This window comes from Buteo buteo, chromosome 1 (genome assembly GCF_964188355.1).
Source record: "Buteo buteo chromosome 1, bButBut1.hap1.1, whole genome shotgun sequence".
Taxonomy (NCBI): domain Eukaryota; kingdom Metazoa; phylum Chordata; class Aves; order Accipitriformes; family Accipitridae; genus Buteo; species Buteo buteo.
The window spans coordinates 51,691,759-51,716,082 of NC_134171.1; the positions used below are offsets into that span (position 1 = coordinate 51,691,759).

The following is a 24,324-nucleotide window of genomic DNA, read 5'->3' on the forward strand; positions in this document are numbered from 1 at the left end:
CACCATCTGGCTGGGACAAGCTGTATGTCTAATACATATCTATCCCTGTAACATTTCAGCTGTTTCTGAACTATACCCATACAAATCACTATGCTTCTTTTGATAATAAAACAATTCTTAGGTCATATTTCTTAAGAATGTTAAGAACGCCTGGGCCCAGTCACAACTAAATTGAGTATCATTGAGTTCAGTGAGCTTTGAGTAAGATACCTAGCTGTTGGATGAAAACCAGCAATTTATACTTCTTGTTGTTGCTGAAAGAATTTTGAATATGAAAATTGTTACTGAAAAGTTACTGATGCCTTGAAATATTCTTGGATTAGCATCCTGTTCTGCTACAGCCATTATCAGTTCTCAAAAGCAGCCTGAACCATTGTACAAATTACTGCTTTTTATTCTGAATTAGTAACACTCGAAATATCTCTGTAAAACTCTTATTCAAATAGAAACTTGTTTAAAAAAATGGTGGTAGTTCACCAAGTCAAAGGTGGAAAGACTGATAGGTAAACTGGGGCTGCAGCCTGTCTTGACCAGGAAAACTTGAGAGATGTGGGCAAATGAGTTTAAGGATTAAGTAAGCATGTTCATATGTTCTTCTCACAGGTTATGATCAACTTCCAGATCAACTGGAAGAAAAAAGCACCATCGTGTTAATTTTGGGTCCATTATAAAGGCAAAATGATGGTAGAAGTCAAGCAGACACCAGAAGTAGGAAATAAGTCTTAAGGCTTCTAAGGGGTTATAACAGTCAATAAAGAGGTTTTTGCTGCAGAGCTTCTGCCTTAACTAAATAGTTTGCCTCCTGGAATAAATAAAAGGTATGCCACCATAAATAGTCAACAAATGTTTCCTTGGGACCTTGATGGAAGCATTCATTTCTTTTTCTTTATGTAGCGAAGCCTTGAAATTATTCACTTTGAATGCTCTTTAGGGCTTGATCTCTGTCTCTCTCTTATTTTCTTTTTTAAAAATTTAATTGCGTTACTCTTCAAAGAATGCAGCAGCAGTAGTGAGGGGGAGAATGGGGAAAGGGTCAAGAGATATTAAACTTAAAAAGAAATTACAATTGTTACTAACTGTCATAACAACAAAGGAATGATGTATCCTGGTGAGGAGGCAGAGGGGTGGAGGATGTCGGCGTGCACCCGCAGGGGTACCGCTGAGCTGTTCTGTGGCATTAGGCAGGTCATTCTAGGAGCCTTTTTCTCTTATTATGTTTTCTAATTGTATGTTTCTAGAAAATATTACTCAGGACAGTCCTGGGAACCTAACTAACGCTCTCTGCTTGGGTGTGCTTTTATGCATTCATGAGTTTGTTTTGTATCTGTGGAAGGACTCCACCTGCAGAGGTGGGCAGTGGGAGTGGGGAAGCAGGTGGAGTGACATCACTGACACCCCTGGCAGGTAGAGCAGCTCTCTACCAAGCCTTCATTCTCGCCATGATGGACAGTAGCTGCTTTAATTTGTTTGTTCCCAGTTTTGTGATTTGTCTCTTTGTAAAGAGCAAGTGAACTCCTGGGGAAAGAGGGAGACTGCTCCCTTGGTGGAGGTACTTGTGAGAAAAATAAACCTGGGGGAGCTTTTTGTCACTTTAGCTTGCCTATGGTTGTTGGTGCAGTTGAAGAGGCTGTAGGAAAGAGAAGGCAAGGGGGTCACAGGTGTGTTGGGAAGGCAGCTGGGAGCCCTCAGCTCAGGTGGACAAGCAGAGATGGTGCTGTGAGGAGCAGGTGCCCATCAGCCTCGGAGGACAGAGTGGATACACAGACCATGGTTTGTCTCCACTCCGAAGGTTATTGGAAATGAAGACCTTCCTGAAAGGCAATAACATGCAGGGGGAGAGTTGTATACAAACTTTTTCCTTTTTGGTCCATCTTAATGTGGTGGAGTTTCTTCAATTTAGAAAACTGTAGTTCTGCTTGTGTGTGTTTGTTCTTTCCAAATCAGACAGAATTTGGGTTTGGATGAAAGCTGTGAATCACTACATATTTGCAGAAAATCTCCCAAGATTTCAGACCATGCATAAGTTATTTACAAGATGTCAGAGATGCTCAATTAGCATGAAATCATGCTCATTCCTACTGGTATGGCTCATCAAAGGATGCTGGCATTAATATCAATATGGGTTCAGTTAGTCAGCTGTAATATAGATTATAATTTTAAGATAAGGAACGAACCTGTGTACTTAAACCTTTTTACCTTTTGCCTCTACTGGCATGAAGAACTTTCAGCTGTTGCTTAAAAATTGCAGGGACTGTTCTTTTGGACTTTGTCACCAGAATGCTTTTCTTACATTAATAAAACAATATGTAAACAAGGTGTGTTGTACATTCTCTGAGTAGTTTAATATACCATTTGATCAAACTCGAGTGCATAATAGCACCTAAATTTAAAAAGGGAGCAAAAAGCCCCACACAATTCCTTTGTTTAGACATTGTTTCCTTATGTTCATCTGCTCTTAACTTGCCATAATCATTCATTCTCCTTCGGCAATTCAGCTGGTAATAACAATTGACTGAAGATACTTCATTCATGTCAGGCAGTGCTCTTGGAATTTGTGAAAAAGAACAGAGAACAAATCTTAGAAATTTCTTGCTGCTACTATTTTGAAAGATATTTAGGTACTAAAGGATACACATAAGCCCTAAATGAGATTTTCAATCTTCAGTGTTTCACTGGCTCCAACAGTGATTCAAAGGTTATTTAAGTTTTAGGTTATCTGTAACATTGAGCAGTGTATGTTCTCCCACTTTTGTTTTATACAGAACACTTTTTCTTTAATTTTTTTTTTTGTGAACTAGTTTTTGTTTGGGTTTATGTGTTAATGCAAATCTAGACTAGAAAAGTTTGAGTATACGTAAGCATCAGGTACAGTAACCTGATACGATGCATCTGCATATTGCATTTTCCGGTTTTATTTTTTATGTTTTTGTACTGTATATTAATAAATAATTTGATTACTGTAAGTCTACATTTTGTCAGCATGAGGGAAAGAAATAGTCACTATGACAAAGGCTTGTCAGCAGCTCTCTGAGTTAAGATAGAGGGGAATGAGATGTGTGTTTGTCACTAATGTTCATGTGATTTATATTTTCTTTCTGTACAATGCTGCTCACTGCTTGCGTGGAGGTCTCTGCACTTGACAATTGTAATTTTCTGTGCTTGGCATCTGTAAATATAGTGAAAGCATTAGCAGTGTGTTCTGGATTTATGAAGAGGTTTTCTTCTGCTGATAGTAAGCCAGGGAAAGAATGCAAGAAAAAGTCCTTGTGTTGCTTGTGTGGTGTTTGTGAAAGAGTAGAAAACAGAATTTGAAGAAATAGTTACTCAAAAGGGTTGAATAAGTGCAAGTCGTGAGTGTGAATAAGAATTGGCATCTATTGGGGGGAAAATACTTAAAAGAAGGAATGTAAAAAAATATGGTTGGAACTGAAGTCAGGGAGGGTTTTTGCTAGTTTAATGTATACTACTGTTATATTTCTCTGCTTTTCATACAGCAGATTGCTATACAGAGATCTTACAGACAGCTTGATACTTTGGAACAGTCATCTGGCCTCTTTTGCCTGAATTCCCATGTTCTCTGGGTTACATTTGTGTAGGGAGCATGTGAGATGTATGGAGTGCCAGCATCTCGTGCAGGATCTACCAACTTTTTTTGCCTGCGAATAGACTGAAGTATTAAGCCTGTTGCAATATCACTTGTAGATATGCAAGCAAGATGCCAGCTGGAGAATGCATGAATTATCTTTGATTAGATGTTGGTGACTGGAGAAAATCATGATAGTATCAGGGCAAAAGAAATGACTATGGAATAAAATACATGGAAAGAAAATGGCAGATGAATATCTCTTTTAATAGATTCGGTATAGCAACTTTAAGTTGTTAGGAGCTAGAGAAAACAGGTGCCTCATTTTCCAGAGTTGCCCGTGGTGAACGTAGGAACAGGGAACAAGAAAGAAGTGAACAGTTTGGGTGTGGGCTGCCTTCTCCCCGCTGCTGTTTCTCCCTGGATGGCAGAGAGGAGAGGCTTTCTTCAGCCATGGCTCCCTGTGTGCGGCTCTGGCCCCTCTCAATGGTGTGTCTCTTCAGAGACTGATTGTCATTCCTGTGTCTGGCTGCAGGCACTGGTTGTCCAGGCAGGGCTTCGCCAAGCCTGAGCTGAACACCATTTCATAACCACAAATGACACCTAAAAAGTGATATTGCTGTATTCAGAGTTTACAGAATAAAGATGTCTACCTGCGACATAACTAGTCATTTTATCTTTGAGAAGTTAATCCTGTAGGGAAAAATGTAGTGCAAAAAGCTACCATTTTGCTCTCTTTTGATTGTAGCCCACTCACCCCTTTTTGACTTTCCAGAACCTGCCTTATCTGTCTGTGGTTAAAACTTGTGTCTGTGGTTAAAACTTGGCAAACAAAATGAATCACAAAAACGGAATGAGGACCCAACCAGCTACACTTCACAGTCAGGCTTTCTTCTCTGTCCATGTAAGACTTTACCACCCACCTTAATACTTAAAAATTCATGAGTTGATAATTCGTGCCTGAATTTCCTGTTTATCCTAAATTTGTGTCTCTTTATCCCTTGGATAAATAGAACAATAAATCTCTCTTCAGAGTATATTGGTAAGGGCAGGCAGTGCTTAGAATTCCAAAATTTAATGAAAAACAAGTACTGATACTTCTATATTGTGCCAAAAATAATATTTTTATGTTTCATAAAAAGTTATGATTAGACTTGGAAAGACACAAAGCCATCATTGAACAGTTAAAAACCCCAGGGTTATATAGATGGTATTACTTGTACTTTTCGTTTTTTGTTAAATATTTGAGATTCTGTAAAAACAGAGAATGGTAACAAATACATTTCTACTTGGACAGTTGTTTCATAAAATTTCTCACTGGTCCAATGTTAGTAGAAAAATTTTCTGTAGCTCCTGCTTAAATGTATTTCCCAGATCTGTTTGTTCATTATTTTCTGCAGAACAGTTTGGTTAACACATCTATCTAAATGCTTCTTTTGTCTTTTTTTTTTTTGAAATATATATTAGGATGTTTTGAATAACTTGGGTTCTTGTGAGTTGGATGAAGATGACCTAATGCTTGACTTGGAGCTCCTAGAAGAACAACATCACCATCGTTCTGGTAAGTCAGATGAATACTGAATATCTTCAACAAGGTATTATTATTCTAGAAATATATTTAGAAATATTATTATTCTAGAAATATAAAGTAAATGTATTTAGTACAATCACTTGGAAATAAAAAAGTCATTGTCTTGGAAGTGGAAGTAGTATGCATTTTATAGTGTTATTTCTAAATGCATTTGCCATTTAACAGAAGGATATTCTTTACACTGCTTTTGGACTTCATATGGTCAGTTATGAAATGGAAGTGATTTTTACAGCTGCAGAAGAATTCCAGCACCAAGGGCAGACCCATCTGGTTTTCTAGATAGTTAAAATGACTGCTGCCTACCCCAGGCAGTTAACAAAAAGACCATTGCTGATAATTGTGATACCTTTTTGTGTGTGCCAGAATAATATGCTTCAAACAAAGAAGGTTGGACTTGAGACATGAGTGTGACTCGATCCTTTCTCTCATGGTTGGTTAAGGCACTGTTGCACTGCCTTGATAAATAGCAATAACCAAGGTCAATTTGTGGTGTGTTCAGAATGATTTTGTAATAGGATTACCCAAGGTCTTGGTAAGTTGTGGCATTTGCAGTGGGGAATCCTGCATTTCCTTTGGCTGTGATGTGGAACAGCATAGGGCCTAGTCCATGAACAGGAAAGGTCCAGGTAACTCCACAGGGTTCGGAGAGACTTAAAATGTACGTAAGAGTTGTACTTGATCACAGGTAGAGCTCTGAGTTTGTACTCTTTTGTGATACTCTGTTATGGCAGTGACATGCTTTTAAGCAGGAGTAATTCTCACCCTCTCTTTTACCTGCTGTTTTCTGACCCCTCTTTCTCCATCCTATCTATAGCTATCTATAGTGCATATTCATGCAGACTTGTGTGGAAGTGGGGTTTATGAGACATGTGCCTGCTGGTGTGCACCATTTTCAGTTCTGGTCCCTCCTTTGATGCAAATTTAGCAATAGTTACAGATACACTGCTTGAATTATGCTCCTGTTTTAAATGTTTTGTGTTTGATAATTCTGTGAATGTATCTGAATTAGCTCTATGATAATTCTATTAAACCACTGTATTGTGCTTTTTAAACCTGTTCTGCATATCTGCTTATAGGTTAAAACATCCCTTCCATTTGGTAGAAAGCAAAGTAGCCAGAGAGTATGGAAGGTTGTAGCAGAAATATGTGCATGACCATAGTTTCCTAAATTGCTGGGAGCTAGGATGCAACAAATTAACTGCACAGAAAAGTTTCTACTGTTTCTAATTAGTACTGAATAATGCTATTAACTGGTTACAGAAAGTCAACTCATGGATGAAGAAATATGGGTCAAAAAGCTTCAAAAACAAACATTACATTTTTATAAGAAATCATAGTGTTTAGACTTGTTTGTTCCCTGGACCTGTTGGAAACAAATTAACTGGCAGAACCATTTTCCATAAATAAACTGCCCTAACATGTTGCACTTGACCTCACCTGTGGTTTTGTCCTTCTTTATATTTATAAAGCACTGAATGAACAGTTATGGAAAAGTTATGTCCACTATAAAGATCTGTAGCAGCTTCTGGAACAGCTAAGATCATAATGCCTGAATGACATTATACTTGATAGAAAAGTAATTAAGATGGAGATATGATATGACACATAATCCTTCTACTCTTGGCTCATTATCCAGGGCAAATGGGATGCTTTTAAAACAGAAAGATCTACATTGTCCTTTGAAGAATGGTGACCATTTCTATTCTGAGCAGTAATGTAGAGACACACGTTGCAATCTATACATTGTCTTTAAGCACAAAGGTGTTTCTCTTACTAGTATTTGCTCTTTGATTTATTTGTTTGGTGGGGGGTCTAGCTGCAAAAATTTAGGATTTGTCTGGTTGACACTGTTGTTTTTCAGTCATTCAGTTGGAAGAAAGGTTGGCAGTGTAGAGCCACAGTGTAAGTTGACACACTTTCACCAAATAAAGCTGATGCCTTTATACTGGGTTAGGATATGGCACAAAATGGTTAGATGTGTTTTTTTGTAAGTTGTCGTCTTAATTCGTGTTAAGATATTGAGATAAGAGTCTTGATTTTCAGAGTCTTTTAGCATTTACATACCACTGAAGTACATAAAACCCTAGAGTTAGATACTGACATCTAAACATTTTTGACAAGTTGCTTTTCTGATTGGTATATTAAGGTGTGGCTCACTTCCAGGATTTAAGACTTTTCAACCAAAATTCTTTTTAGTAATTCCAAATCAATCCATTCTCTGTTTTTACTTTTGGGTTTGTTTGTTTTCTCCAATAGGACTCTCAATTCATACTCAAATAGAATTCTTCTAAACTTCTTCAATGAAAATATATTATTAAATATTATTGATACTTTTCTTTTTATAAGCACGTGTATACAGAAGTGATCAAATGATCACGTTCAAGATATACAACTAGTTTAATGCAGAGCATTAAAGATATACAACTAGTTTAATGCAAGCTCATCAGATTGGAAGTGATCATATTTCTGGGCATGACCATATAAGCTATTGCAGATAACTGGGAAGCAATATATGTTTTTAAAAGATTTTTACTCTTGCCCCCTTCATAAACAAGACGACAATGGATTACACACAGAGGATGAGCCAGTACCGTTATGGTAGAATTTGTTATTGTAATCGAATTTAAATAAAACCAAGGGGCTATTTAATTATTTTAGTATGTGACCAGCCTGAAAACAAGAGTAGATGATTTTCCATAGCATTTGCTAGTAGCTGGTTTCTTGGACTCTTTGTAAAGGCTTCTTTAAGACAATGGGCTTGATAGTTTGCCTGTGGCTTTCTTCACCAAAAATCATTTATGACAATCCCAGACGTTCAGATTTGTGAGCCTTCTCTTCCCTGTTGGTACGTGCTGTCCATTGTATACAGGATTCAGCCCTATGTTATGTCAGCTTTACATATTTAAGCAGTTTCGTAGCAATATTTGTTTATGTTCCTAACAAGTTCCTTAAGTTTCTCTAATACTTGAAAGGGATCTGTATATCTGACATTCACATGTGTATCATACTGAAGTCAACTGGGAGTTAATATGTGTCCTTCTAGATCCGTTAGCAAAATGAAGGTGTTTATGAGTATAAAAATATGACACGAAATGCTGCTTTTTGCATGGAAACCTTAAAATTATTCTCTTCCGGAAGTCAAAGCTGTCAACACTACTGTGACTATTTGTAGTGCAATAAAAATCCTGTTGATGTTCTACATACTGATGCTGATTATAACATTTATTTGGTTAAGGCCATCAGTCCCAGGGCTATATTACAATTCACTTGTGCCCCACTTTGGCTCTTTATAAGTATTTCTGTGGGGAATTACCATGGGGGGGAACGTTCAAAGGGAAGCTCTGTTCAGTATTTTAACAAACACGTTGAATATGGAGAGGTGTAATTGAAAAATAATTCCGTTCTTCAGTTGTTACGGAGGGATAACTAATGAATCAGGCAACTTCCTATTCTTCAAGAGCCTATGAATATCTCTAAAATGACAAATTACATGAATATGAGGGCTAACATCACATCTTTGATTTGAGTATCACAAACTATTCCTTGGTCAGGAGGCTGTATGTAGCAGGCTGTATCATTGAAACATATCAATTCTGAAGTGTAGTGCCACAGTTGTTAAATACAATTGATGGGTTGGTTAATAGTGAATTGAGAAAGTCTGTTAACTACCATTAGGAGCTCCAGATTTTTAGAGACTCTTGTTAAGGCCCAATTTACAATAGCTTCTGCTTTTAGCTGCTGTGGTTGAAAAGAATAGTATTTGCTGGGGTGAGGATATGTCTTTTTGACTTTCTACTGAAGTTAAAAATATAATAATAATTTAACAAATTAATTGTATTGTATTGATCTACCATAATTTTAGTGACTGTTTATGAATAGAAAATAAGATATTATTGGAAGGATTTATGGGAGAAATGGGTATTAAGGAGTCAGTTTTAAAAGAGGAGCTAGGAGCCAATTGGCAGGCAAGGAGACATTGTTCCAGAAAGTGGAACTCTGTATTAATTAAAATACAGAGCTAGAAAGGAGAAAGATCTGTCATCTCTTTCATTGTTTGTGATTTTTTTTATTTGTTACTCCAACTCAATTTTTACTTGTATTCTGTCCTCTCAGCTTTTCCCTAATGAACTGGTTGCCCTCCAGCAGCATCCTCATGAAATGGGGTTCCTGCAAAAAGGCACTATGAACCCTGATGAGTAGCAGAAAATTAAAAAATATCCCTAACTTTTTTATCCCTAACCATACAATTGAAGATAAGAAGATACCTGCAAACCTCATGTAGATAATTCTACTCTGAATGTACATTTCTGTGCCCTGCTAGTTTTAGCATGGCTTTAGGAGTCTGGAATTCCCTCATTTCTGACCTTCTCTCCATAAGTGAGTTTACTGCATTAATTTACTACTTTTGCTTTTGTTTTAAAGGCTGTATTGCTGCCATAAAGAATGTGAGAGGAGAGACATTTTATTATCCCGCCTAACACAATTGCTTTGAAATTTAATAAAATAATATTTATATAGTACTTGGTGAGTGGAGAGCACTACTGCATACAAATGCAAAATATTAATCAACTTGATTCGCTGAGATTTTTGCATACTGTTCTTAAGCTGGAATGTTTAAAACTAAGCATAATATGACATACATGATGAGCCTTGAGGGTGCCTTTTTATTACTCTAAGTAAATTAGACTTTTAAAATATGCTACAGCGTTGATTTCCTGTTGTAAAATAATGAAGTTAGTGGTTTCTGTAGCGGGAAATCATTGCTGGTTTATAGAAAGTGACAACATTAATTTAACCTCATTCATTTTCCTTTTCCCCAGTGAAACATGACTTATTTGATTCCAAGTATTGATTACTCAAATGTATAAGGAAGACCTTTATATTCAGTGATATAAGCAGTGAGTAATTTATTCAAGCAATGCACATTAATGTGGGTGAGTTGTGTGCTTGTATTGTGCCATAGCCTATTGAAAAACCAAATACTTGGGTTTGTATGGTTAGTGTTGTCATTAAATCATGACTGCAGTAAATAGTAGCCTTTTCTAAAAGTTCACAAAGGCATAGCTATCCAAGGTCATTTGTAATTTCTTAACTATTTGCCATAGGTGTCATAAACCCAGTACCCCTGCATCTTTCTACAAAGACACAGGTGTGTAGCTGGGATTTGTAGTGAGTTGGCTGAAGTCGGGGGGACTGCTTATGATACCAAATATTATGCACATGCGCGTGTTGTCTCCACACCATGCTCCACACTATACAGTGACTATTCACGAGTTTGATGTTGATTAGCTGTGAACGCAGACTGGTCTGCTGCATCCACCATGTTGTTGCTTGAATGCTTGCTGAATAGTTTTAAATAATGTAGCTCGCTATAATTTTTAGAACAGACTTCTCTTCAGCTGGAGCTTTAGCCATTTTTGGATTTAATGCCTCAGCCTCATCTGTAAAGGAGTGATCCAATGTACACGTAAGGCATAGTTATTTCACCCAGCATAGTTCAGAAATGAAATTATTTGCTGGAAAAAAATGAATTAAATGTGGAAATATGAAAGTATACTTTAGCATCCATCTAAATATTGTTCAACTCTTAAACCAAACACTTTCAGAGATAGGGTGCATTTTGTTCAAACCTAACTTAAGACCATCTCTGTTAAAAGTTTTTAAGTGTGTGCTAAATTCTATGTTGTGGTAATACATGCTTTGGTATTTGCTCAAGGTTTATGAATGAAAAAGAGTATACGTGACTTGAGAAAATGACTTTTGATGTGGTGGTAATGGCTTTTATGTGCCCTATATAATTTTCTTCTATTAGTGGATGTTGAGAAAGACGGGCCTGTTCTTGGTGTAGCTTTGTCTTGCTATAACTGAAAGCAATGAGCATGTGAAGTTCTGATGTAGGAGTATCACGTTTATGATGTAATGCTTGCTCATGTATACATAATAAAACACAGAAAAATAGTTATTACATAAATGTTCTTTATGTTTAAATGTAATGCTGTGGTATGGTGTCTGCTTAGCACTGTCAGTAATGAGCAGGGAGAGGCACATATTAGTGAAGTGGTTGGAAACTGTGGGCTCTAACCTTTGTCATGTGTTTGTTTTTACTTTAGTGCACATTGGTGAGATCCAAAACATAGTGTGTTGGGCTACAGTACTCTATCACAAAACAAATTTTTGTTTTTTTAATTTTAAAAAAAATTATTATTAATTTGACATATTAATGTATGGGTTTTGCTAACTTCCAAGGGCAAGGTAGAAATAGTGTTTTAATTTTTGAGATGGATACACAACTTAAACATACTTATTTAAATGTCAAATTACAGTCATCATATCAGATTATGATCTTTAATAACATAATTACATTAGGTATTAGCAGCCTCACCAACACATGCAGCGCACTTGTTTTTTAGAAAGTAAAAGTCAGGAATTTTTATTGTGTTTCTTTTAAGTTCAGATAGCCTGCAGATCAATTGCCATCAGTACCCAGTGAAACTAGAGTGTTGGTGTAATGACCCAGTGATATTAATTAGGTAGTTGCTGAGTTACATTGAATGTGATGAACAAGCTGTGTGAAAATTCTGTGGTGTGTTTGGAGCTCCTCCTGTGTCTATTAATTAAATGTACTAATTATATTTATTAATTTTTTAGTGGAGGGTAGGAGTGCTGAGATGAAACCCCTTTGGTGTTTTGGGGTTTTCTTGGCCAGGAGTGGGAGAAATACAAATGCTATTAAAGAAAAAATACAGAAAAATTCAGTGCTGGTAGTGGGTCATTAACACAGGTAGTTACGAACTGTAAAGCAGAAATAAATTTGCTTGCTTTTGAAATGTGAAACATCTACTAAATGTAATAAGGGAATAGAAAAATATGATGTATTTGTAAATTATACTACTTGTTTTGGCAGCAAAACACCAAAACCCAGCTCCTCAGCTACGGTGCATCAGCTGGGATTCATCGAAACCAAAAGCATTAGCTATTAGTGTGCCCAAAGCAGGGTGGTTGCAGGGTGCCGTTGGCTCTGGGGCTAGTCCTCAGCCAGCCAAGGGGTGGCTCTTGTCAGAAGCCTGGAGTCGGCATCAGTTTCTGTGGAGGACAGCGTGGGCAGCAAGCTCTGGCACTAGCACTGCTGTTGTCTGGGTAGATGGTATCTCATTTTATAATGCAGTGGCTAGGGGCAAATACCACTTGTTGGGTGTTCTTGCTGAGCTTTCTAGCAAAGCAGACCTCCTGTTCCCAAGCAGAAGTTGTCTCCGGGAGTCTGACAAAGTGCCTGTGTAATCCATTTGTGTTTATCAGTGCAAGGGAAGCAGATTTTTCAGTTTTTAATTTGCCTTTAAATAGAGAATAGGAAACAAGATCCTAATTATGTATTTTTGTCAGACAACTGCTTAGAACCAGAGAAAAGATACTTAGGTAATTTGAATGTATTGCTTTACTCGTGAATGTACCTTTGGTAGCAAATTGTGTTTCTGTGTTTAAAACCAATGACAACTTTTGATTTTTAATGGGAACTGGGCATACAAGTCCCTGGGCTCTTTTGAAAGCTTCACCATTCCCGAATGCCACCTTTAGAGATGTATATGTTACAGATCTGGTTAAACTAGGGCAGCATCCCTTCAGTTTTCTGCAAAAACAGAGCTCTGTGTCTCTGCCAAAAAGGAGGTTCACAGATTATTTAGCTCAGTAGCATCTTGTATTGTCAATACAGATTTTGGACAATAAGATAATAAAAAAGTAAGCAGTATACTAATAATGAACATAACAAAAACTGATGTGTGACTTCACTACATTAATTACAACACTACATAGATATCCTAATAGCGATTAAAAGGGGAAGTTCATGTTAGTTTTTAATTTCGCAAGGGAAAAAGTCTCACTGAATAAATGCCTGCTAATCATCTATGAAACTCCTTGTCGTGAAGGGAGAGCAGCATGAGCCCGAACTGTGACCAGCATGATTTCACATGTACATCCAACTTCTAGCATGGCTTTGAAGTATGGAGTGGAGAGTCACATGCAACTAGTTTCTCAATAGCTAGAAAGTTAGAAACAGAGGGATTTTTGTATTTTCAGAATGACCTATTCTACTAAGCTACACATTTTCCCCTGAAGCATTGTTTAATAAATCTGACACAGTAATGGAGTAACTTAAGGTCTCCAGGGAACTGAAATAAAACTTGTCATCTTCTGTACTCTTCTAACCATGATCTACAGCTTCTGAAAGAGCACTGGGCATGGAGGAAAGGGATCTTTGCGGTCTTCACAGTGAAAGGCTAGGTAGCATTATCAAATAAGCATATTTGTGTTAGTCAAAAATAACGTTTGCACACATGTGGCTAGGCCTGTTATTAGGAGTCTTGAAGCTTAAGTTACTGAAAGTAAGGAGAAGAAGAAATAATGACTAGAGAAGAAGCTAGTATTACATTGGAATGAAACTAAATAGAAATTGTAGGCTGATATAACGTTAGTCCTCTAACATCCTGGAGCACCCTGGTCCACATTCTGGAAAACTACTGAATTGAGAGTCCTGCTTCTGTTCTGTTATTTATGTAAATGAATTATGTAATCTTATCTGAATTTTAATTGAGTGAAAAAACCCCACAGCCCGGAACTGCTACCAATTTAACTTTATCCTAAAACTCTTTTAGTGTATTTTACCTGAAAAGTTGAGTTGTGAATGAGCCTAGTTGATGAGCTGCAGGAGGCGTGTTAACACTAGCTTCTAGCTGTGCTTCTCTTAGAGTATGTTTAAAACATGTCTGAGATATTATAGATAATTGGCCTGTGGTGTGCGTTCTCAGTGGATCAAGGAAAATATTCAGTTTCCTGAGCAAATTAGTATTTTTAACTCTTTTTTTGGTGTGAAGAGGGGTGAAGGATTGATATGTTCAAATAGTGGGTATAAGTTAGGTTCCTTTCTGGCTGATACAAATTTATTGATGATATGTACTTGTATATCCTATTCAGTTAAATGAAGCAGTTAGAAGATCAGCATCACAGAACATCACAGCCACAGTTTAGATGCCAAGAGGTTTTTCCTTCATAAATAGACAAGAAGGGCAAAAGAGCACGGTCATGAAAGACTTTGAGTGAGATGCATTTGTATGGTTATCATGGAGCAATTAGAATCAGAGTCTGTATCTCAATTTCCTGCTTTTTCATAATTATAGTGTGACATTTAGTTACAAATCCTTATTCATATTGGTATGCTCAGCCATCATTTACTGAAGGAACAAGGACAGTAATTAAAATAGGCATACTGCCTTTCTTCATTCCTTTGATTTTATACATACATTGAGATGAAACCTCTTTAATAATATCTGCAGGCAGAAAATAAATGCAATAATAAACATTATGACAAATCAAAGCATACCATCCTATTTAAAGCAATTCTGCATTTCTAGATGGCAAAGTTTAAGTAGGGTGTCAAGTGCTGCTTTTCTGTCCTGCTTTTTGTGTTTACAAAGATCTGCACTGGATGTCTTGCCAAAATGGAAATGTGAGGAGAACTTAAGAGAGGAGCATGCTGTTACTTCTCAGTTTTCCATGAGTACAACCAAGAGATTTAGAGACTAAGAGGAACAATTACGAGTTCATAATTATTCTGCAGAACAGCCATAACTCAGTTGTATAAAAACAACTGCACCTTCCATACAGCTTCTGCAGTGATCCTACTTCAAGGTCAAACTGAAACTGCATGTGTTTAGAAAATGTGAGTTAGCGATAGCTTTCGACATTTTGAAGTATTTATCTCTGGGATCCTTGTAGCTCCACTCTTAGGTAAAGAAAGGAAGGGTAGTCTGATACTTAAAACTTGAGTCTAGGTGTCCTGTGTTGAGCTGGGTTCTTTGATGCAGATTTCCAGTGTTACTACAGGCTAGTCACTTAATTTACCTGTAGTACATAGGAAGTGGTACTCTCGTAGTCGTGGGGGTTTGCCATTAAAATTTGAGAGATACTCAGCATACCATTGGAATGGAGCTGCATTAATAACTAGAGTCATTACAGTCTTTAGAGGCCAATTATGTTATATTTGTGCCTCTTCATACATCATTCCAGGAAGTGGAGCAGACACTACCATTGCTGGTGTGTCCGCTACTGTTATTGCTCCTGTTATTTTTGTCTTCCCTTCTGCTGAAAAAATGCCAAAGCAAAACACAAGTTTCTTTGTAACAGGAAAAAAGAAATACTGTAAAAGCCTATCATACTCATCAACTAAAGCCTTGGTTCAAAAATAAATTACTTTTTACATCTTTCCAGAATTGTACCTACCATCCATCGTTACTCAAAGATTGGGTCATATCTGCTGTAGAGTTTGAAAATATTAGTTCACTTTATTGTTGTATGTCTTGTACCTGAGTCTCTTGTGATGTCCCTTCTTTTATTCCTGTGAGGATTCTGTCATATACTTAATATTGTTTGGATTTTGTCAATTTTTATTTCTGTTTTTACCTCTAACTTCCCTTGAGAGGGAAGGAATTTGCAAATAAATGCCATGCAGGTAAGTAAGCCATGAGATTTGTTGCAGCCTAGTTTCAGCTTTTAGGAGAGGGGGTCAGTAGGTAGCAAGCGCTTTGGATGTAGATCAGGGGCACACAGGGGCTTCCTGAGAATGTTTCAGCCTCTTGGAGAGCCCCAGAAGTCTGTGCTTTTGGGTTGTATAGCTTAGCTAGTTTTCTGTAGTATGTTGTAAGAAGGAAATCATACACCTCTCTTTGCAAAAGGAACAATTAGAGATTGTCATGGTTTAACCCCAGCTGGTAACTAAGCACCATGCAGCCACTCCCTCCCTCCCCTCCCACCCAGTGGGATGAGGAAGAGAACTGGGGAAAAAAAAGTAAAGCTCATGGGTTGAGATAAAGACAGTTTAATAGAACAGAAAGGACAAAAATAATAATGATAATAATAACAATAATAATAAAAATAATAAAAGAATTGGATTATTCAAAACAAGTGATGCACAGTGCAATTGCTCACCACTCGCCAACTGATGCCGTTAGTTCCCAAGCAGCGATCTGCCCCCCCAGCCAACTCCCCCCAGTTTATATACTAGACATGATGTCACATGGTATGGAATACCCTGTTGGCCAGTTTGGGTCGGCTGTGTCCTGTGCCAACTTCTTGTGCCCCTCCAGCCTTCTTGCTGGCTGGGCCTGAGAACTTGAAAAATCCTTGACTTAGTCTAAACACCACTTAACAACAACTGAAAACATCAGTGTGTTATGAACATTCTTCTCATAGTGAACCCAAAACATAGCACTATACCAGCTACTAGGAAGAAAATTAACTCTATCCCAGCTGAAACCAGGACAAAGATAAACTCTGAAAGGTGACCTTGAAGATATTTTCTGGTTTTACCTTCTGTGCTTAGGCTTATTTTAGGATTGTTTGATCTGACCCAAAGTAAATAATGTCCAGCCATCTCCTTCTCACACACCTGATTTCAAAATTCTTCCATGGAACCCTTACTATAGGGAACAGCTTTAGAATGAAAGTTTGACAAAGCACCTGCTTGCCACCGCTCCAGTAGCTTCTGCAAAAGACAATGCATTCATTACACCTACTGAGGATAAAATAAGCATTACTGGGTTTGTTGGTTTTTTTTCCCCTCCTTTTTCTGTAATGTTGTAACATCTTCAGGACAAAGAGTCTATTTCCAGTTAAGATTTAAAGGAAAGTGTGGTTGCAGTTGAAAATGTTTGGAGTGTGCTTTTGAAAACAAGCAACAAGTGGTCTATTGCGGGGTGGATGACATATATACTGATGGATCTGCAAGTGGCAAGTTATGCACAAATTTGATATTGCACTGACTCTATGGCTATCTGTATCATTTTTCTTTTTTCACAGAACCAAGTTTTTATCAGTTTGATATTTAGAGAATTGCTGAACCATACATTAGTCTGTGAAAAGCTGATTCCCAATGAAGGTTTCTCAACCTCCGAGAGTTGGAAGAGTTCCAAGTAGTCTGATGAATGGGTAATTTGAGAACTCCTTGAATCTTGCTCTACGAAAAGTTTCTCTTTCACCACCAGCAATGGTGAAACTGAAATTCTTTCATATCTGTATAAAAAAAAAAATCAGTATATTCCTGCAGGCAGTGCATTGCATACTAGGGAAAAGAGGTTGCAGTTAGTTGTGGTGAGTAGTATGGTGTTAAGATGACTTAAGCTGCCAATAAAATAGGCAGTTGCTAAAGCACAGGGTTATCGTAAGAGGTGAGAGGGGCTGGGATGCAGGCAGGTGTGCCGGGCTGACAGGGGCTGTGCTGGTACTTCAGGGATCCACGAACGTGCGTGTGAATCCAGACAGTTAGAGAGGTGTGTGCTTTCACTAGTGACCTTCAGTCTTCACCAGCCCAAGAGGAAGAGGGGACCTGGCTGTCTGTGCTTCCATTTTATGCAGCTCCTGTACACAGGTGCTGTTGCAGGCAGCGCCTTGTCTGTGGCAGTCCGTGTGACTGGCCATGTGAGTGTCCTGTGCATGTCCGCATGTCTCTGGCGTATGAGCTCATTTTCACTACTGGTTGAAGCTGCAAACGGGCAAGCAGCAGCAGCGTCATTCGGGCTGGGGCACAGACCTCCCAACTGAGCCCCCGCGGCTGGGCAGGAGGGATCTCCCCAGCCCCAGAGCCACTGGAGGCGATGGCCCCTTGTAGCATCCCCTCAGCCCATGGAGCTGTGTGTATGTGCTGAAAGTAGTGTGTACGTAAACATATGTCCCTAGTAGTAGTACATACATAAATGTAAAAGGTACCTGACAAGCCAAAGGCATTTCTTTGAGCTGTTTCAGGGTTTTAAATGCTTTAATTCCTCACACCCAACTTTTGAGAACTAGTGACAGGTTTTGTTTGTAACACAGTAACTGCTGAATCTGCAAGGGTGAGAAATAAAACAGAAAAATTGATAGTAAATGACTGTAGTGCTCTTTGGTTGTAGGATGGATAATGCGCTCATTTTCTCTTCCCTCTCTAAATATTTCCAGCACTGCAAACACAGTTCACATATTTTTTAGGAAAAAGGATTAAAGCAGTGTCTTTGCAAAGGTTAAGGAAACCAGAGAGGCCCTAGGGCCTGAGAAACCCTTATGAAAAAAAGAAATAATAAAAAAAAAAGAAAGTGTTAGTAGTAAACTTCTCTTTATTATAACAGATTATGATTTTGCTGGCTGTCAAAAGCCCTGGCAACATGATTAACCTGTTGAAGATCTTTCTGACTTGACCAATTTTTTTCTCACAGAAGTTTTTCTTTATAAAAAAACAGTTTACTGTAAAAATACACTTATTTGGAGGTTGAAAAGCAGGCAGTAGATAAAATGAAAGTACAGCTGTGTTGTAATATTATTTTTATGCTTTTTTCCCCAAACTGTTAATTTCACAGAAAATAGTTTTGACAAGCCTCTGTATTTCTAATATATTTTCTCCATGAATAAAACATGGAATAACTCTATTTCTAAGGTTCAATTTCATTGTTTTCTTCCCTACTCAATCTTTAATTTGTTTGTTTGACTTGTTTGGAGATTTTTGCAGCATTGGAGGTTCAGGAAAAGGTGTTCTTTATGCGTCTTAATATAACATTACTGACAACAATGTACTACTTGTAAATTATGGTTTTTAGGCTAGAATGACACAGGTATGTTACTTAATCATCTTATTGTCAGTGTGTATTAGATTAAATGCAAATAGCTCCTGGTTCTGAGCATTTTAAATCAAAACCCCTCAGTTTGCAGATACAGCACGTGTGTATTCACAGACAGGCTGTGCAGAGCTGTGTGGAGTTACTCACGTGGAGAAACTGGTGACTGTATCATTATGCATCTGGAAGGCGTGGTTTTGGCTGTGGAAGGAGGTTTACCAGGCAAAAGGCATTGCCTTGTACTGAGTTTTCATGGTGTGTTGTGATCCTTTGACACTAAGTTATGACAGGCAGTAAATAGTAGGAGTAAGTAGAAAGGAGAAAAGAAATGAATAGAAGAAGGAAAAATGGCATGGGAAACATCTTACCTTTAGCTTCTGTGAAAAATAACATACTTTGGAATGAAGTTGCTTTAAATTTGGTTTAGAATGATATATGGCAAGCGGCTTAAAAGAATTTTTCAAACTCTCCCAGCTTTCAGATACCAGCAGAAGTATTATTCTGTCCCTCTATTCTGAAAAGAAATCAACAGGTTAAATGAAATGCAGGAGTGTGTTCTTCAGGCTGCAGGGGTCATAAGCAGGAGCTCTCCGTAATACAAGCATGCTTGCTGTGTGGGCTGCTCCCCTTGTTCCCCACAGCAAACACAGACTATGGGTAAGAAGGGATGGGGAGCTATGTTACGTGGTATATCTAGTCTCACAATAGCCTGCATTCTTACCTAACCTGCACGAAAAGCTCCTGAGAATTTCTCTGTTGGCATACAGGAATAATGAGCCATTGAATCAGCTCAGTGGCAGGTGCTAGAAGGGTGGTAAAAAGGGAATGCAGCGAGGCCTGAGGAGATGGCAGAAAAGGCTGTGCTTTCTTCCAGTGTGAGAACTTATATTTCCCAGATTTTGTAACTGTAAGTAAAAGGAGACACTTTCAGTTGTGTAAATTTTTCTTCTTAAATACAAATGAGGTTGTTTTTCTGCCTCCCTTGCCCCGACCCCACCAGTCACTTTTAGCTTGTCTTTTCTCTCTTTTTTCCTAACAAGCTTCCTGTACTTTCCTAGAATATGCAGGAGCCTGTGTTATCTTAGATAACATTTGGATTTATTATGATTACAACTCTAGCCTATGAAATCAGTTACATCAGCCTGTATCTTTTCAACCTTCAGTTAGTTCTTGATTTCTGGTAACAGTGTATTCAAGCAACAGTATGTTTTGAAACTGTAGGTCAAAGATGGTAAGTCTTGCTTGCATGCAAGCTTACAAGTCTACAGTTTGCCAGTTTGTTACTGATACAATAACGGAGAATGCTGTCTCCCAATAGGCTGTTTTATTCTTTATGTTGTAGAATAGAATCACCATGATTATTTAATAACACTAGTTGTATTTATAAATTATAAGTTAGGCATTCTGGAGTCAGCAGAACTCCTTGGAGATCAGCCTACTTTCTAATTATGTGTGGGGATGAAATGTCCCTGTATTTATTGCTGCAAAAATATATTTCAAATTTTGATATCTCATCAGGATTTAGGTCACTGTGTTTACTGTTCTATTCAAATTCCTATCTGTATATAGGATGAGTCAGCACATTTTACATTTACCACTTATCCCTTTGATTTCTTTAAGTTCATTATAGTTTCAGATCTATTCTATGTCCTTACTGATTCGTATATATGCATATTCACTAGTTTATGGGAAATACATTGCTAGTGTGTCAAAGAGTACTTAGAAAAAAGACATCTTTCCTTTAGGAAACAGAAATTGTTTGGTGCTTCAAGAATTTGCTGTGAAAGCAGCTCGGTGGAGCGTTAAGCATGTATTTAGCCTAAGGCACATAACTGTATCCACTGAAGTCAGTGGGATCATACACTTCAGATTTAAGCGCATTCGTAAGTGACCTTGGTCCTAGGAGCTTGTACTTGGTTCATTTAGTGCCCCATGTGTGACTGAATTTTTATAGCTATTCAGTTGCCATCATTTGCCTTAAATATAGTTATGTTGTGGCTAAAAGTATATGTAAGTACAATATTGCTAACTATAGCTATCTATAGTTACAGATAGCTAATGTATGGGCTATTTTCTTCTTAATTGTGGTATTAATAGCAGCATAGTTTAGAGGAACAAAAGGTCATATTATTAAATGAGTAACGATTATTTTTCTTAAAATAAATTTTGGGATGCTGTCTAGCTGTTTAATTTTGTGTGTTTTGTAGGCATGGATAAGAAAGAAGATTTGAAGATACCACAAAATTTTTGTTTATATTGCAAGGCAAATTAGAGTTGGTAGCAAAGCACAGTATGCGTATTTCAATTAAAATGTTAATATCTTTTCAAGAAAAAAATCCTTCAGAAGGTACTCTTCTCTAGTGAGGCTTAGTCCATACAAACTCTGCTATTTTCCCAAAACAATGAGGGCATAATTCCTCCCATTCTTAATCATCCAAGTAATGTAGAAATAGGTAATATGAAGAATTTACTTCTAATAAATATTTTCTTTAAATAGGTTGTTTGTTTTTTGTTTTTGTTTTTGTTTTTTTTTTTTTAATAACTGCCAATTTTCTACAATCAGTAGCTTGAGGAGACCTTGAAAACAATTATGTGGGGGAAGGAAAGGAAACCCACAGCAAAAATAACTTATTCAAGGTTCATTTAGATTAAGTTCATTTAAAATCTCAGCATGCCTTTTAACCCACTAGACTCCTGTTTAAGAAGTGATATGAGTTCTTTAATAAAGTAGAAACAGATCAGAAGCAGATTAGGTCCTTCACTATCTCTCTTCTTAGATAAATTCTTTTTGTTTCTCTTGCATGAATGTAGCACCTGAATATTCTGCATCTAACAGATGAAATTGTTAGGCACTATGTCAATTAATTTTGTAGTAATTTCCACTGAAATTGATTCAAGTCATCCTAGAAAGTGTTACAGTCTGGGTTTTTCCTGAAAGAGAAGCTTTGTCCTTCTTGGCAACCTTGTTCACATGTGTAGGTTTCTAACTAAACTACTCTGAATAAGGGATTCTTAATGAGGATATTTGATTTTTCTTAACCTAAACCAAAGACCATGATCTCACAGGTTTGTTTCTGCATTTTGTATCTTGAGCAGGTATTTTCCAATACATTTTCCCAGTGGGTAGCTAAAACTATACTCCTACTTTCTTCTCTTCCATACATATTTTGAAAAGATTTTTTTTTTATGAGCACAGGATTTTTACAGGGTTTTCCATCTCTGATATGACCTCTATAAACATCTAGAATACCTCCACTGGGAAAAATGAGTCAAAACCCCGTGAAAGACTTAAATTAATTTATTTTGAAAGAGCTTGTGTGTTGTAGAATCAAATAAAAATTTCTGGAAAAGCAGTTTTGTCTCAATAAGTGGAGGCTAGATCTACAGAGTTGTAATGGCATCTTAGCTCCTACCTGAGTATGTGGTCTGTGCTGTTAAGTGCTTTAACCTCTACTCCTTACCCTTCTGGTTAGGTACCAAGTAATCAAATCACTTATGGAGGTATCACGCACTGATTAAAGTGGTTTTATGGAGTTATGGAGTACTCGCCGTTCAAGTGTCAGATGTTATGATTTGATAAAAATCCAAGTACTGTCTGTGGTGCAGTGCATACATGCAGTAAATAGGGTATGTATGGATGCAAAAATAAAGTAGTTTAGGTATAGACTGCTTACAGGGGGAATAGATCTATGAAGCCATAGTTCTTTAGGCTGTTAGCAATGTGGTGAGCTGTAATTTCTTGTGTGCTGATGCAGCTTTCCATACGTAGCTGTACTTGGCCTTCTGCTCTTTAATGATCTCAGTAGTTTTGTTTTGGTGGTTTGTTTTTTTTCCTTGTTATTCATATGTGTCATTCCATGTAGTATAGCTGTCCAGATTGCAAGAGTAAGCTAATAACTTTTCATGCCTTTTAGCATACCTAAGTATTTTAAAAATAACAGCCAGTGTGCTGTCTGAGCAGAGGATAGAATTTAGAAATATTTGTCTGGGGATTTTTTTTGCAGTCTTTCACCTTAGAATTTAATGTAGTGGCTTTAAAAGTTCTATTTGTATTTTCTATAGCAAATACCATAAGGAGTATTACACTGTTTTTATTGGACAGCCTTGGACTGTTTCCTGTGATTTTTTTCAATACCCTTTTCCTTAGCTGGTACTCATTCTGAAAAATTATCATGTACTATCCTGAGAAGATTTAAGTGTGTTTGTGTGAGATAACATTACAGAAACAAGACTTCTTGCATGCTGAAAATAATTAAAACTCCTTATTTTCTTAATTCTTGAGGTGGCAGCAAAGCAATGCTACTGAGTCACTACTGATTATTACTTCTGCAGTTTGTCACTTGAAAATGGGAATAAGAGTACTTCAGATATACTGGAGGTGACAGAGAGGACGTTTTAGAATGGGTTCTTGTGGACAGTGTGAGAGTTAGAGTTTCTAATGAAGAAGTAACCTAAATTTCACTCATTTTCAAGCAGCAAATTTTCTCTTCCTGTTACTGTAGCAAATGGGGTTTTGTGGTTGTGATCTAGGGATCTCTTCATGCCCTGTAGCACTTGCTGAGTATTTGGAGAGTAGTTTGAAGAGAACATAATAGTCAATACATTTTTTATGTTAGATAATTTTTTTTCAATATTTTTGCTGAAAGGACATCTCGCATTGGTAAGATGTGTGTTGGCTTTAAGAACAGCAACAAATGTTTTGTGTTCTCTGTATAACTTTACAGACAGATCTACTTTAAAGAAAAATTTGTGTTAGGAACTTGGTTTCAATTTCCAAATGAATGCAGAACTGTGCTTTGCTTTTGAAAGTATCCTTAGCAAACTGATTGGTAAAGATCTAATTTTGCTCCAGTTATAAAATGCAAAACAGCTTAATTTTGTTATTGTATCAGACTGTCCTCCTTGGTCTTTGGTGCTTTACGATGGTAGGGTTGATTCAGCTCTGATGAAACCAGGGAGGGGTAAAGATAACCTGAATTTAACAGATTCATATCTTCTAGTGTAGACTTGCTGGTTTCCTTAGAGATGTAATATGTTACATACACTAAACCAAACGGATGTAAAATATCATTGGGAGGTTTAATTTAGTCAAGTACTGTCATTTTAAATAGATGACTGTTGAGTTAGATGAAAGAATTTACTTCCAGTGACTTTGGGGAGAGTGACATTTGATTCATGTTCCTCTTCACATTTGTACCCAGTAGGGAACTGTCTGGTAACGTGAGATCTCATACGTCTTTCACATAATTCAGAGATTCTAACAGTGCATCTAGCACTCAAGGGTATTGTGCAGATTTGTGGATTCCCTGTAGTACCTCTGGTCCAGAAAGCAATAATTATGCTGACTCAAAAATGTTGTAGGTTTGGTTGTTGGATTTCTGGGTTTTGAGGATGAAAAAAGGAAAAAGTAGCTGAGAAGGGGAGAAATATTTTTCTTCTTAGTTTTGATTTTCTTTCTTTTTTTTCCCCCCATTTAACTGGATACGAGTAGAGGCTGTGTAAACATTAACAAATAAGAA

At 37.3% G+C, this 24,324-nt stretch overlaps 1 protein-coding gene across 8 annotated transcripts in view; it reads left to right on the forward strand.

Annotated features, from left to right (window-relative positions):
* Positions 1-24,324, forward strand: part of CCSER1 (coiled-coil serine rich protein 1) — a 735,482-nt gene that overhangs the window by 129,704 nt on the left and 581,454 nt on the right. For all 8 annotated transcript variants that reach the window (XM_075030636.1, XM_075030670.1, XM_075030654.1 and 5 more), the window contains exon 5: positions 5,051-5,144. In XM_075030636.1, coding sequence (XP_074886737.1) covers positions 5,051-5,144 — 94 coding nt within the window. The remainder of the gene's footprint in view (positions 1-5,050; positions 5,145-24,324) is intronic.